Genomic DNA, 15,927 nt, shown 5'->3' on the forward strand with positions numbered 1-15,927 from the left:
GAAGAGGTGGTGTTTCTATCCTCTAAATTCTCGTAGCATTTTGTCAATGTCTGATGGAAACTTGTATATTTTCTGTAAAGTAGTGTTATTTGTGTAATTGTCTGATATCTCTTTCTACACGGGAAGCAATTTTTTAGACCTATTTTAATGTCTGTATCCTCCAAGCGCTTTACACATTTAGGCGTCGTGTAACAATTTCTGGAATGATCTTTTACCTTTTTTTGTTGGTTACAATATTGAGAAACTGCCAGGGGAATTAAGGGTATGAGTTACTTTTTAAAGAAACCTTTGGAAAGCAGTCTTTTTGCTGTATCTTATCCTCCCCAGGATCCTGTGAGATATTATCCCCCACTTTACAGATGTGACAACTGAGGCTGAATAGAACCATGAAATCCCAGGGCTTGAAGGAACTTTAATGCCATTTCATCTATGATTAGTGTCAGTAGAGTGACAGGATGATATAGGTAGGTAAGCCCTGCATAGATAGATAAGACAGCAGTTTGTGGGCAGATCCAGGGAGCTTGCTTCTCTTGTTATTCACCCAGCTTTCTGCGGAGCCTTTACCTTTTTACTTAGGTTTGAGGAGAGGGAAGAAGGAAAAAGAAGTGCTACACAAAAGAGTTGCCTATAAACTTATTTCATTTTTGTGTGTAAAACAAAAGTCCCACAGAAGCAAGTGAAAGAAAAGATTCTTAAAACTAGCTTAGTAGGCTGATAAAGAAGTGTGGGTAGGGACATTTATGGGCTCTCATGGCTGGGAAGTTCACATGCAGATATGGTCCCAGACACAGCTGGATGCAGGGCCTCAGGCAGCATCTCCAGATGTCTCTTTTTGGCTCTCTCTTGGCAGCTCCTCTTTCTTCTATGTTGGCTTCATTTTTAGGTAGTATTCCTTCTAATGATCAAAGAGCTGGAAGAGAGAGTTTTCTTTCCCGCATAGCTCCAGCAAAAGTTCTGAGATTAACTTTGATTGGGTCGTGGGCCTATCCCTGATTACATCTCTGTGGTCAAAAGAATATGGTAATTGGCTAGGCCTGAGTCATGGGGCAGGGGCGGTGTGTGTGTCTGTGTGTGGGGAGTGGGGGGCATGCAGCAGTGTCATCCATCTCCACCTGAGACATGTACTTAGTTGAAGAAGTGGTTTTCAAAGAGATGTCACTTGCTCTTACAAGAACAGGAGGGAATGGGTGCCAGGTGGGGAAAAATCATAGATGTCCACTGCACCTGGCCAGAGTGTGTAGCTCAAATATGGTCCTAGTGATAAGAGAGTTGCTTTGACTTCACCTGTCCTTTTGGCTTGCTTGGCAGTGGCAGAAACTGATGTGCCAGAAGGGGTTTTAACTTACCTCCAAGGAGGAACGGATTGTTTGAATCTGGACCTTCATGAAGACTTGATCAAAATGGTTCTTTGTGTTTGGTTTAGGGGTGTGAGACCTGATGCTCTGGATTTCACTAGAACGACATTCTACATTTGTAGGACAGAGACTTCATAAGTGAAAATTGGGAATTATGATACAGTCAGAGCCATGCAGGCTATTTTTATCTATAGCCTCCAGAATGGAAACTTGGCTTATTCATTGCTGGCTATCTCTGATGGTTAATGAAAGAAAAAAAAAATTAGGCCAGGAGTCCACAGTGGAAGTTGTGATTGTATTAGCATTGTTGGTGCTCACCTTGTGGGAGAGTGGGTTGAAAAACAGATAATTGTAAAATTTCATTGGGAACAATGGGCACAGTTTCCTATAGGCCTTGTGTTTGCACCTTGGGATGAACAGCCGTTCTCAGAAAAGGACCTACTTGTATGCTGCTGGAAAGCTTTTTTTTTTCCTTAAAGTCCTTTAGGAAACATGAAACCTTTTATTAGATCATTTTAATAATCATTTTAAGCTTTTGTCTGCAGGCTTCTATTATTTTTCTGCTTCTTTGCAGAGCTGCTTGAAATTCTGACTTCTCATCTCGACTGAGGAATCTTGTGTCCCAGATGCTTGGAGAATAATGAGAATAACGTGTGAACCTAGTTCAGTCTTTAAGCAGAGTCTCTTAAACAGGTTTCACTGTGATGCAGGCATGCTATTCATGTCTGGGATGGTGTTATAAAAGAAAGAGAATTTTTATAATTAGGAATAATTCAAATGATACATTTTTCATTGTATCTGTGATGTCACTTTCAGTCAACGAAGTTTCTTCATCCATCCATCCCCCCCACTCCCTTCCTTCCTTCCTTCCTTCCTTCTTTCCTTCCTTCCGTGAATTATGCACCGTACTAGGAGCTGGGGACATAGAAGTGAAAACTTTATTTCTGGTCCCCAAGGAGCCTGGGATCTAGGGCAGGTAAAAACAAGCCATTAAAGTATGTACAGTGTGTGTCAGTTGTTTAGAGAGGTGTTTATCAGAGGATCCCAAATGAGGGGGATATGCCCAGCCAGCAGAGGGAAATGCAGGCAGGAAAGGCCTTCTGTAGGAGGTGATCGTTGAGCATTGATGTTATTCACAAGAGATGAAGTGCAGGTGGAGTACAGGGTGAGAGAGGTGGGGAGAGATTAGGCTCTGATGCTGAGATATTTAACCCTCAAAGGTGCTGGGGATCCCTGAAGAGTTTAAGTAGGAAAGTGGTATGATCAGATTGACACTTTATTGTTTGTTATTTTGAATAGAGTACATGGTTTTAAAATTACAAAAAAAATTCTGTAGAAGGGTGTATAGTGAAAAATTTTCCACTTATGTAATAACCTTCCCCTCAGACAACCAGTGCATGAGTTTCTTGAATACCTTCCCAGAGCCGTGTTCTGCAAATGTAAGCAAATACAAAAAAATATGTGAATCTGTGTTCTCCTGCCCACCTCCTTTTCACGCAAATGATAACACACCATGCTTTCTAGAGTGCACCTTGCTTTGTTCACTTTCCTCTTCATCGTGGTGAGATCTCTCCATATCAATATATTAAAAGTGTCTTTTTATTCCTGTTGTTTTCCTTCTTTTCCTTTTCTTATGGCTGCCTAATTTTCCATTTTCTGGGTGGCCCACAATTTAGTTAATCATTCCAATATTGAAAAATATTTAGGTTGTTTCCAGTCTTTTTCTGTTCCAAGCAGAGCCTCAGTAAGTTGTGTGGGATACAGAAGACAGATATTTTGAAAAGTTCAGTAGGGGCTTAAATACTTGTATGAATGATTGAAAGGAAGGTTGATGGCTTAGAGAGGAGCCGGGAGAAATGGGAAGGGATGAGACTGGAGGCAAGGAGACAACTGTGAGGCTACAGCATTAATCGAGGAAAAGAAAAGGGGAGAGGACAGAGGGATATATATTTAGGGTACCCAGTAAAACTGGATGACCGCTGTAATGTTGGATTTCCCAAGTGATGCTGAGGATGGACCTGTGTTTCTTAACTGAAAATTTTCAGTGTGATCCTCAGATCTTATGTTTAGTGCTAGGAAAACATGTGAACAAAGCAGCCTCAGTTGCTGCCCTCTTGGTGTTTAGAGGTTATGTGAAACAGTAGATAGGAACAATTAGAGTTTTAATGAGGTATTAAATAAGGACAAGACATGGTCCTTTAGTAAACCTTTTAGATTTTCCATTTCAATGATTTAAGTCTTTTCCATTATCATTGGGAACCTAGATTCACTCAGTTTTTAAATATATATGGGGACTTCCCTGGTGGTCCAGTGGTTAAGACTGCGCTTCCACTGCAGGGGGTGCGGGTTACCCTGGTCGGGGGAACTAAGATCCCACATGCCGTGTGGCCAAAAAAAAAAAAAAAAAAGTTAAAAAAAAAAATTGTATTTGGCATTTTTATATTTGCTTTTAAAAATAATTTAAAAGAAATATGGACATAATAAAGGACAAAAATGCACAAATGTATAAAGAAGTGGAATATTCTCCCTGCCTCTGCACTGCAGCCGTTAGCAGCTTGGTGACTGTTGCTCCAGACCTGTTTCCATGGCGTGTGCAGATGTGTATTATGTAGTGTTTTTCCTAAAGAAATCACTACCTTAAAGAATTTTCACTTCTTTTTGTGACTAATCATTCATTGGAGTACGCCATGATTTCACTTACTTCACAGTGGCTTTTGTGGCGGAGGTTGGCTTGCTGTTGGGTGCTTACTGTGTGCTGGCGCTCTACACTTGACCCAGGTTCACTCTGGCGGTGACGGCCTGACTTCCCGTGTTTCCCCTTTTGCTGCAGATGGTCCCCATCCCTGCCGGAGTATTTACAATGGGCACAGATGATCCTCAGATAAAGCAGGATGGGGAAGCACCTGCGAGGAGAGTTGCTATTGATGCCTTTTACATGGATGCCTATGAAGTCAGTAATGCTGAATTTGAGAAGTTTGTGAACTCAACTGGCTATTTGACAGAGGTAATGGGGTTGGAATGGGGAGGAAGAACTTTATCAGTTGACCGCTTTTTCCTATGTGCCCAGTGCTGTGACAGGCATTTTCTGTATATTTCATGTAATTTTTGTTCTCACAGCAACCCAGTGAGGCAGCTTATTTTTCAGGTGGCAAACTGGGGATTAGCAAAGTGATTTGCCCCGAGTCCCACAGCTGGTTACTGGCGGAGCTGGGATTCAGGCCTGGCCAGTGTGACCCCAGGAGCTGTCTTCTTAACCGTTATGCTCTAGTGTGTCAGTGCTTCAATCTTCCAAAGAGCGTCACTGTCCTCTCAGGCTTTTTGAGATGATAGCATGTAAGGTAAGGCCACTTCTCCCTCTCAAAAAATTATAGTTTGGATGTTTCAGAAGCATTGCATAATTCATAAGTAATAGATGCAGAAGTGCAGCTTTTCATTTTTGTGGTTTTATTCCAGTGCCTGACGACTCATAAGCTTTCCTTTGGCAGTTCCAGGCTTTATCCTGTGGTCACTGAATCACAGAGCAAGGTTCTGCAAGTGGATGTTTGTCCTAAACGGGAATAGGAAGAGAGAGGCTTTCTAGTTTATGAAAGTTTCTGTGAGTGTCTAAAATATCCTTGTTATGTAGGTTTCCCATTTTTTTCTTACCAAAGGACTCTACCCTACCCTTGCCTTCAGTTTGTGGAGTCCCTGTCCTTGTTTTTGTTTTTTTCTAGGCCAGAACATCTTCCTTTCTTTAAAAAAAAATTTCAGAGCGAATGCTGAAAGCAAAACAGCATCCAAATTTGGTTTTGCATTTCTTTGGAATTTCTTAAAATATACAAAGTAGTTGTCTTTTTGTACCTATTTGTAGTAAGAAGTTGCTGTTCCTTTTGTTTCATGAGGATACTCTCAGGTCAGGTTCCTCAGTAGTCTGGTGAAGTTACAAGTGGGCTTCTAAGGCAAGAAGCTTCCCTTAGACTAGGGTTCCCATCAAGAGTAGATAGAATAAGCAGAGTTTAGGGCATCTAGGAGCATGGATGGGGAAATACTGCATCTGGATTTCTATTACCCTCTAACTGAAGTTCAGCGTTTCCTTCAGTTAGGAATAGACAACATACCACAGTAGTGGCAGCAGTGCCTATGACTTTATCACCAATAGAAATCACAGACATTTTGTATCCCATTATTGTTGTTGCAGAGATCATAAAATATTGTTTGTATTCATCCTCACTTTAGAAATGATAATTATGAGACCTACCACTAGATCTTATTTAATGTATCATTTATACATATTTAATGTATAGATATATATACACATATGTATATGTTACTATAGCACAAATTTGTTTTACTAATATTTCGATATAACTAGTTTTCTTTGTAATTGTATTGATTTTATTTTATACACTCAAACATTTCATTCTGAGAAGAAGATCCTTAAGCTTCACCATACTGCCAAAGGGGTCCAGGGCACAAAAAGGGTTAAAAGCCCTGCTTTGGATAAAATACTTCATATTATTATGGCATTCATGTTTCTTTTCTTCCATTTCTCCAGCTTCATTTTATATCACATTTCCCTTGCTCACCATGTTCTAGCCCTGCTCTTCTTGTTTCTATTCCTTGCAGACTTGACACTCTTTCCCATCTTGGGGGCGCAGCCCATACTTTCCCCCTGCTTGGAATTTCCTGACCCCGTTGCTTGTCCCCCTTTTGCGTGGCTGGCTCCTTCTCATTCTCGAGTCATCTCAGCTTAAATATCCCTCTCGGGGAGGCTTCCTCTGCCCACCCTATCAAAAGGAGGCTTCTCTCTATACTCTCTGCCTTACAGGGTCAAGTAAAGTTGTAATTATATTCTTCCTTTCTTTGTTTGACTTGACTTTTGTTTGTGGCCCCATATGTGAGTGCTCTAAGGACAGAGACCATGCCTCTGTAATACTGACCTTGTATCTCTGTCATTTAGCCCGAAGCCAGGCATCTGATAGGTGTTTGGTACATGTTGTTGAGTGAAGGAATGGTCTGGGTTCTCAGGCATGGTGATGTCACAAGGGAATACAGAAATAAGAGCTGGGGTGGAGAAAAGATGATGAGCTCTAATCAGCAAAAGGAGTTTGAGGTGCTCATAAGGCTGGAAATACAGGGATCTAGTAGGCCGTTAATATCACGTGGTGAGGAGAGGAGAGGACTGGAGGTGGAGATACGAGCATCATTTGAAATGCCGGTGGTGGTTAAAATCATGGGATTTCAAGAGTTTGTCCAGCAGCAGGTCGGTGTATCTCATCGTGTGATCTCTTAGACCACCTGTATTAGAATCACCAGCTTATCTGTTCACACAGTCAGGTTCCTTGGCCTCACCCCAGACCTACAGAATCAGAACCTCTGGGCTTGGGGAGCAGTGCTGTGTAGCTATAACAAGCTGGCCAGGTGATCTCAACTGCACAAAGGCTGAGGGCCACTGCTGTAAGAAGAGCAGAGAGCCAGGGCAGAGTGCTGGGGAGCAACAGTGTCTAAGGGGCAAGAAGAAGAACCCGTCTATTTCAGGAGATGAGAAGGAGTGTGAAATGGAGGAAGAAAACTAGAAGAGTAGAATCATGGAGACCAAGAGACTACATTGGGTGTTTCCAGAACTGGGGTCATATGCAACAAAGAAAACCAGGTAGATATGGACTTGAGACAGTAATGGTAAATAAAAATGATTAAAATACAGATTTCCATCTGGTGCTTGAATTGGCCACTTGAGACGTATAAGCACAGTGGACACCTCAGTGGAGTGTGTCAGAATATCAACAAACAGTGCCATTTACTTCTTTTTGCTAGGTTCTAGGAGCAGAACAAAGGACAAAGGTTGATTATGTAATCTGACATGTAAAGAATCCTGTTATTTTCCAAAGTCATTTGTAATACTTGGGGAGATGTGTTTCCATCAACAGAAACAATCACAGTCTCAATAGCTAATCTCTTCCAGTCTGCATTCTTATCAGCTAAATGAGCCTTAAATAAAAATGGTCTCTCTAAGTGACAGTAACCTGTTTTAACAGGAAGCCACATGCTTTTAGGTCATTTCTGAATCCTTTGGGAGGTTATAAGACAAATCTAAGTTCATTTGGACAAGAAGAACCCCTTTAGTAGCGTACAGAGAAAATGGCACATGTGAAATATGTTACTACAACCTTTTCTGGATTTTTATTTCCTTCCTTTCCTTTAGGCTGAGAAGTTTGGTGACTCCTTTGTCTTTGAAGGCATGTTGAGTGAGCAGGTGAAGTCTGATATCCAACAGGCAGTAAGTAATGTTTAAACAGGCTCTCATATTTCTCTATTGCTCATTGGAAAGGGCTTGGGTGAAAAATCCAAACTACCAGCCCCCCCACCCCCCCAAAAGTAAACGCCTCATCATTTTCCTGCTATAGATTTGCCCGTAGAACAGGCCTATGGCACCAGGGCACCGTATCTTGAGGAAAATGGCACAAACCTGGGACAGTATCTGAAGTGTTAGGTCTGACGTGAGCTTCTGTCTTGTGCACCTGAGTATAAGTGGAGCTCAGCTGGGCTTTATACACTTCTGGGTTTCTTTTGCTCTTAGCCATTTCTAGAATGGAGGGTTAAATGTGCATGTTTTTTACTTCTATTCTTAAAGCCTTGGTCTCATCAGGTTCTGGTATGGAGAAAGAGCTTCCTATTTAAACATTCCTGAATTCACTTGATCAGAGTAGTAGTTATGAAAGGGGCCCTTTGCTGTGGATGTACACAGGAAATTGAACCCAGGACCTGGTCCTTACCATCCAGGGTGTACCTTCTCTCATAAAGGGGTCCAGGGAAATCATGGAGACTGGACTAGGTCTCCATAAGCCCCTGTGTGGTGAGTGGAACTTGGGATTTCTGTTCCAGACATTTTAGTAGGCTTGTGTATATTTGAGAATTTGTCCACTCACATGTCTCATGAGAAAGCAAAATATACAAGGAAAGGAGTGTGGGTAAGCTGGGAAGCTGAGGGTTCGCAAAACAAGGATGACTGAGGACACAGAAGAAGCAGGAGGTGGGAAGAGAGGAAAGGAAATGGGGTCAGCTGACCCAAGGGAGACTGATTAAGATACAGACATCGAAGACAGGAATTCAGCACTAATCTTCCTTTGTTATACAAGTTCCCTTTCAACTCCTGCCTGAATCTCATCTTTATGTGTTGGGGTCACTATTCTCTGGTGAGCAGCAGTGCCAGAAAAATTAAACATTCCTGGCTCGGGTTTGCTTTCTCTTCAAACTCGTAGCAAAACTTGCGGGGGGAAAGATGAGGTAGAAGCAGATTTGCTCTCAAGTCATTTATAGGAGTCAGGCCACTTTTATGTATGTATTTTAGAAAAATGTTTTTAAAACATGACTGAATTCCATCTGAATTTCAGAGCTTTCTTTGCTTGCTACAAGTTTATATTATAAGTCTATTATATAACCTGATTACCCCCCCCCCCCGCCTTTTTTAAAGGGCTTTGAGGTCAGATTGGCTTAGTGTTGATGAGCCAGTAGCTCAGGATGTGGTGCCTTGTTTTATGATGGGGAGTTCAGCTGGGGGAGGGCCTTTGCACTTATTTTTGTAATTTGTGCTTTCGGATACCAGGCCTCCTGTCACTTGAGAACCTCTGAGCACATTAGGCATAAAGGCAGAGGCAGAGGATTACTGGGCTCTGACGGTGCCCTCTTAAGTCCATAGTGAAGTGTGTGTGCTGGTAACTAGGATGAAGATAAGCAGCTCTTACCGGGTCGTAGTGTTGGTCTCTCGCTTAAATGCTCATAATGGAAAAGCAGACCTTTTAAGCATGTTTAGAAAGGGTTGGAACAAGTGAAATGAATCTGTTGGTGATCTGAGAGAGCTAAGTTTTTGTTTTTAGGTCTTGGCCTACCCTAATGCACCAGACCTGTTTTTAACCCAGTGTTTCTGGAAGTGTAGGATAGGAGATGGTCCATGAGGTGACTTGAAGTGAAGCAGGTGACTTAAGCTGGTACATGGCCAAACGTAAGAGAATCCTGAATCACATTGTCTCAGGGCTCTTTCAAGGCCTGATTAAGTTGAGAAGAAAGTCTCATTTGAGCGCTGGCCTGTCACTAACACTCAGCGGCACTTGTTAATCTCCTTTTTAACACAGAAAATAGGCCTCAGAACCTTCCTCAGGCTTCAGTGGCTGGCTGGAATTTAATAATACGGTTTATGTTTGTGTACATTTTATTTATTTACTTTTAAAATTTTTATTGGAGTATGGTTGCCTTACAATGTTGTGTTAGTTTCTGCTGTACAGCAAAGTGAATCAGCTACACGTATACATATATCCCCTCTTTTTTGGATTTCCTTCCTATTTAGATCTCCACACAGCATTGAGTAGAGCTCCCTGTGCTATACAGTAGGTTATCATTAGTTATCTGTTTTATACATAGTAGTGTATATATGTCAATCCCAATCTCCCAATTCATCCCACCCTCCCTTTCCCCACTTGGTGTCCATATCTTTGTTCCCTACATCCATGTCTCTATTTCTGTTTTGCAAATAGGTTCATCTGTATGTACATTTTAAATGTGATTATTTTATAAGATTGTTTACTTTCACATAGTTGTTTTAGATGTTTACTATTGTGTAATTATTTTCAATGTTTCATATAATTATTTAAAATAAATGTAATTATTTTAAATGTCATAAATGTTCTCTTACGATAGGTAACACTAGTGATATAACTTTTCCTTATTAGAAAAAGGCTTTTTATTGTAAAAGAAAAGTCAAATACAGAACATCACGCAAAGCAAATGTGTAGCTTTACTGTGTTATTTTTTTTTTTTTTTTTTTTTTTCGCGGTACGCGGGCCTCTCACTGTTGCGGAGCACAGGCTCCGGACGCGCAGGCTCAGCCGCTCCGCGGTATGTGGGATCTTCCCAGACCGGGGCACGAACCCGTGTCCCCAGCATCGGCAGGCAGACTCTCAACCACTGTGCCACCAGGGAAGCCCTACTGTGTTATTTTTAAACAAACATGATTGTAACCTTCCCTTAAGTCAAGAATTAGGATTCTGCTCCCTGCCCCAGTGATCCCATCCACGAGCCACATTCTTAGCATCACCCCCTCTGTCCCTGGAGTAGCCACTGTCTTGCTTTTTAAAGTAGATGCTTCCCTGCATTTCTTTATAGTAATATTGCCAGGTGTGCATCTCAAGACTACCAATGTTTATTCTTGCCTATTTAAAGGAAATTTGTGTCTTTTAAGACTCTTTTAATCAATGGATTTCCCTTCCATTACTCTGCTCCTCCCCAGCCCCTGGCCCTTGCCCCCCTTTTTTTCCCTAACAATTTATCTGTGGAAGAATCCAGGTTGTTTTAGCGGTAGGCTTTCCCACAGTCTGAATTTTGCTGCCTGCGCTGTCCCAGTACAGCTCACCTGTCCTCTCTGTCCTGCAAGTTGGTAGCTGGATCGCCAGGCCTGATCAGACTCATGTTTGGACCCTATGGCAAGACCTCAGATAGTGACGTGTTCTTTCACTACGAGGCACCTAATGTCTTCTTCTCCCTCTTTTTGTGATGTTACCTGCTGTTAGTGCTCAGTGCCTAGACCCATTAATTCACAGGGAGTGGGAAGATTCTGATAATCTAATAGGTTTTTTTTCATTTATTAATTGAGATACTTTTATAAAGAGATGGTTGCCTCGTCTGCTATTTTCTTTTTTTTTTTAAGTGACCAATTAGGTTTCTTTTAAAAAAAATTAAACATTTAAAGAATATTGTAAATTACATGCAGTTGTAAGAAATAATACAGAGATCCTGTGCACCTTCCCCCCAGTTCCCTTCAATGATAACATCTTGTATAACTATAGTACAGCTTTACAAACGGGAAACTGACAATCGACACAACCCACTTACCTTTGTCTGGTTTTAGCAGTTTTATATGTATTCATTTGTATGTGTGTATTTAGTTGTATGCAGTTTTATCACAAATGTAGATTTGTATAATCACCAGATTAAAAAATTATCTTCATGAACCTATGGATTTAAAAATATTTTATGGGTTTTATTCACTTGGAATCATGATACCTTTTGAATGTCAAAGTTTCCTATTTTGGGGTATTGAGTGCCTCTTTAAGTTCTTGTGAGTTCTTTTTTCCTTCTCTTTTTAAAACAGCTTTATTGAGATATTTATTATCCCACAGAATTCACCATTTAAGTGCACAATTTATTCAGCTTTTTCTGGTGCATTTATAGAGTCGTGCAGCCGTCACCACCATCCCAGTGCAAAACATATCCACCAGCCCAAAAGGAACCATGTGCCCATTTGCAGTCCCTCCTCATTCCCACCCCGAGCCTTAAGCAACTGTCCTGAGTCCTTTTGGAGTAACCCTAGTCGTCTTTCAGTGCTTCCTTGCTTTCTATAATGACCCCCTGGCCTGGAATCAGCCATTTATTTAAGAAACACTAGCACCTTTTAGTAGAAAATAGTATTCCAGGACCCTGTCTAGGTTCTAGGTGTGCTCATTGCCTAAGGTTGGTCATTGTTTCTAGGCCTCTTCAGTGGGCAGAGCTATGATAAAATGCTCTATGAGTTCATACCGATGTTTCTAGGTTAGGGTTTATAACTTAGCCTGTTTTTGTATTACATGTATCTCCTTCCTTCCACATCAAGAATCCTGGTTCTCAAGGACACAGGGGATGATAGAATCAGAATAACCTATAATTACTCATTTATTTTATCCCAGCTCTTATACATGGCAGTCTCAAAATAACAAGACTAATGCTACCATCACCAATGGAATTACTGAGACCAGGTCAAAAAAAAAAATTGCTTTTACATTTGCATTTCCTGTTTCTCTCCCAGTTTTAAAATTGTTGTACTATTTCTGTATTATCAGAGCATGTGTCCATTACATAGAGTACTCACTTCCACAAGTAACTATATGTTTAATGCTTTCTATGTTCAATGTCTCTCTAGTCATTTGGATTAATGAAGCTTTTTCTCTTCTAGATTCTTAAGGAAATGGTCTTGGGGACAGTATTGTCTAGTTTTTGCATATTGTTGACAGTTTGTTGTTGCCTGTTAGACTTTAAAGTCAGTTCTGCTGGATATGAAATCTGGTTCACTTTTGTTTTTCTTGAGTATCTTATATATGTTATTTTGTTTTCTCTTGGAATAGGCATTACTGTTGAAAGTCTGATGATAGTCAAATTTTCTTTCCCTTGAAAGCTACTTGTTGTTTCTGCCTAGATACCCAAGGATTTTTTTTTTTCTTTTTCTTTAGTATCTAGTGATTTTACTAGAATATATCTTGGTGTTTCTTTGTGGTTCAGTATTCTCAGGTATGGGGTGTGTTCTTCTAATATGTAGCTTCAAAAATTTTTTTTCTAATTTCAGGAAATTTTTCTTAAAGTTTTTGCTATTTTTTTCTGTGCCCTTACTTTTTTTTTCTTCTTTAGGAATTCTTAAGATATCTGTTTGTAGGATTCATTTTCAGTGTTTATCACTTTTGAATATTTCTATCTCTTTTTTTAAAATTAAATTCTTCCTTTTCATCTTCTTTGTCTCTTAAGTATTCTTGTATTCATTTCTGAACTGACTTTTTCTTTTGTTTTAGTTGTTTCTTGAGTTCTCTACCTCATCTGAGTTTGCTGATTCTGATTTATTCTCAGGAATCAGTTTCTTAATTCCGCTGACCTCATTTTTTTTTTTTTTTGCGCTACGCGGGCCTCTCACCGCTGTGGCCTCTCCCGCCGCGGAGCACAGGCTCCGGATGCGCAGGCCCAGTGGCCACGGCCCATGGGCCCAGCCACTCCGTGGCATATGGGATCCTCCCGGACCGGGACACGAACCCGCGTCCCCTGCATCGGCAGGCGGACCCTCAACCACTGCGCCACCAGGGAAGCCCCCTGACCTCATTTTGAAATGGGCTGCTGCAGGCTTATTTTGAGCATGACTTAACCTTTAGAAGGAGGCGTGGTCCAGGGTAGCTTCTGTAACTTCACAGAACTCTTTCTTCAGTTGTACTCACGTAGGCTTAAAAAATATGGCCTCCTGGGACTTCCCTGGTCGTCCAGTGGTTAAGACTCCATGCTTCCACTGCAGGGGGCACAAGTTAGATCCCTGGTTGGGGAACTAAGATCCCACATGCCCTGCATCCAAAAAAAAAAAAAAAAAAGTCCTCCTGCTTCCTCAGATTGCCGGCATCTCTCCCCCTCCACTCCTTCTCCTTTTCTCTCTTGTCCCTTGTTTTCTGGAGTTTGATTTCATTCTCTGAGGTTTCTCCTTGGTGAGGGTCTCTTTTATGGAAGGGAACCCTGGCAGGTCAGTGTAAAGAATTCACAGGGCAAGACTGTTCGAAGGCCTTTATACTCTCACTGCGGGCCCCTTACATACACTCACCAGCAGAGTGGGCAGAATTCCTTCCTGTTTTCAGTGCTTTCTCACACTGTAATTCTCTGCTTTCCGGTGATACCCATTGGCTACTTTGGGATTTTCCTCGTCACATCTCTGATGACTTGCTGTTTCTGCTGCTTTCTCCTGCCCAGCCATAGGCATCATGCAGGTTGTATGGCTATTGGCAGTTTTTCCTCACCTACTTGTATTCTGGCTTTGATTAAGTACCCTGTCACATAGATTGGCTCTGCATGTTGTTCTTGGGTTTTTGGTGGTGTTTTCCAGTGGTTATCTAGTTGTTCTGTCTTGGTTTTTTTTGTTTTTTGTTTTTTTCGTACGTGGGCCTCTCACTGTTGTGGCCTTTCCCATTGCGGAGCACAGGCTCCGGACACGCAGACTCAGCGGCCATGGCTCACGGACCCAGCCGCTCCGCGGCATGTGGGATCTTCCCGGACCGGGACACGAACCCGTGTCCCCTGCATCGGCAGGCGGACTCTCAACCACTGCGTCACCAGGGAAGCCCTGTTTTTTAATGTATACAGTTTTGAGGCAAAACATGGATCTGGCTCTCAGGGTTTGCTTGTAAAGATAAACTGTGAATTTAATGGTTAAAAATAGAGTACATGTGCATGCTGGAATTTTCTTATTCGTGATTATTCTTTGGATGCTGAATTTGAAACAGGGTCTTAAAAGCTATAGATACCAAATCCTAGAAAGGATTAAGGTTGTCGTGTTGTTGATTTTGTTGGTTTGGGGGTATTTTACCCTAGAAAAATTATTGTTGAAAAGGATGGTATTTAAAATATTTAATTTCTAAAAAGTATGTTTCATTTTTTTACTTGTGTCATTAATGTATCTCATAAATCTTTGACAGAGGAATGGCTGTGGGGTGGGAGAAAACAGTTCCTCTTGATGGGAGCCTGAGAAACAATGATCACCTATTGGTTTGTAATTTGGTACTTTCAAAGTTGTTAACAGTTTAAGGAAACAAATTCCTGTATAAGTGTCCTCCATAAAGGAGGATGGGAGGCTATTTTGAGATGTTATTTTCAACTGAAAGCCAATTTCAGTGAGGATTCAGAATTACCAAGGCTGCTGCTTCTTTTTCTTCTTTTTTGAGTTAAAAAAAAACCAATGTGTAAAAAAACAATGTGTCTTCTGCCTAAAGGACATCCTTTGGTAAATGTTTTTGTTATTAATTGTCTTAAAATATCTTTATTTTGCTTCATTACTGAAAGATATTTTCACCAAGTAAAAATTTTAGGTTGGCAGTTATTTCCTGTCAGTACACCGTAGGGCTTATTTCACTGTCTTCTGGCTTTTGTTGTTGCCATTCAAAAGTCAGCCATCAGGAATATCTCTTGCTCTTCCCCTGTAGGTGATTGGGCTCTGCCTGCTTTTAAAACTGTCTCCTGTCTTTGTTATTCTACAGTGTCACTATGGTATGTCTAGGTGTTGATTTCTTTCATTTTTCCTGCTTGAGTTTTATTGGGCTTTCTGCGTCTGAGGAGTGGTGTTTTTAAAACAAATCTGGATTATTCTTTTTTTTTTTTTAATTTATTTTTTAGGCCACACCAAGTGGCATGTAAGATCTTACTTCCCTGACCAGGGATCGAACCTGTGCCCCCTGCAGTGGAAGTGCAGAGTCCTAACCACTGGACCACCTGGGAATTCCCTGGATTATTCTTTTTTTGGGGGGAGGGAGAAAAGAATGTTGTCTTTTTTTTAATTTTTATTTTTATACAGCAGATTCTTATTACTCATCAGTTTTATACACATCAGTGTATACATGTCAATCCCAATCGCCCAATTCATCACACCACGACCCTCACCCCCCTGCAGCTTTCCCCCCGTGGTGTCCATATGTTTGTTCTCTACATCTGTGTCTCAATTTCTGCCCCGAAAACTGGTTCATCTGTACCATTTTTCAAGGTTCCACATATATGCGTTAATATTTGTTTTTCTTTCTGACTTACTTCACTCTGTATGACAGTCTCTAGATCCATTCACGTCTCTACACATTACCCAATTTCATTCCTTTTTATGGCCGAGTAATATTCCATTGTATATATGTACCACATCTTCTTTATCCATTCGTCTGTCGAGGGGCATTTAGGTTACTTCCATGACCTGGCTATTGTACATAGTGCTGCAATGAACATTGGGGTTCATGTGTCTTTTTGAATTATGGTTTTCTGTGGGTATATGCCCAGTAGTGGGATTGCTGGA

The 15,927-nt window shown here is 41.1% G+C and overlaps 1 protein-coding gene across 1 annotated transcript in view; it reads left to right on the forward strand.

Annotated features, from left to right (window-relative positions):
* Nucleotides 1-15,927, forward strand: part of SUMF1 (sulfatase modifying factor 1) — a 112,233-nt gene that overhangs the window by 4,992 nt on the left and 91,314 nt on the right. The window contains exons 2-3 of the mRNA XM_065884889.1: nucleotides 4,186-4,359; nucleotides 7,537-7,611. Of these exons, the coding sequence (XP_065740961.1) occupies nucleotides 4,186-4,359; nucleotides 7,537-7,611 (249 nt within the window). The remainder of the gene's footprint in view (nucleotides 1-4,185; nucleotides 4,360-7,536; nucleotides 7,612-15,927) is intronic.

The sequence above is a fragment of the Phocoena phocoena genome, chromosome 10 (assembly GCF_963924675.1).
Source record: "Phocoena phocoena chromosome 10, mPhoPho1.1, whole genome shotgun sequence".
Classification (NCBI taxonomy): domain Eukaryota; kingdom Metazoa; phylum Chordata; class Mammalia; order Artiodactyla; family Phocoenidae; genus Phocoena; species Phocoena phocoena.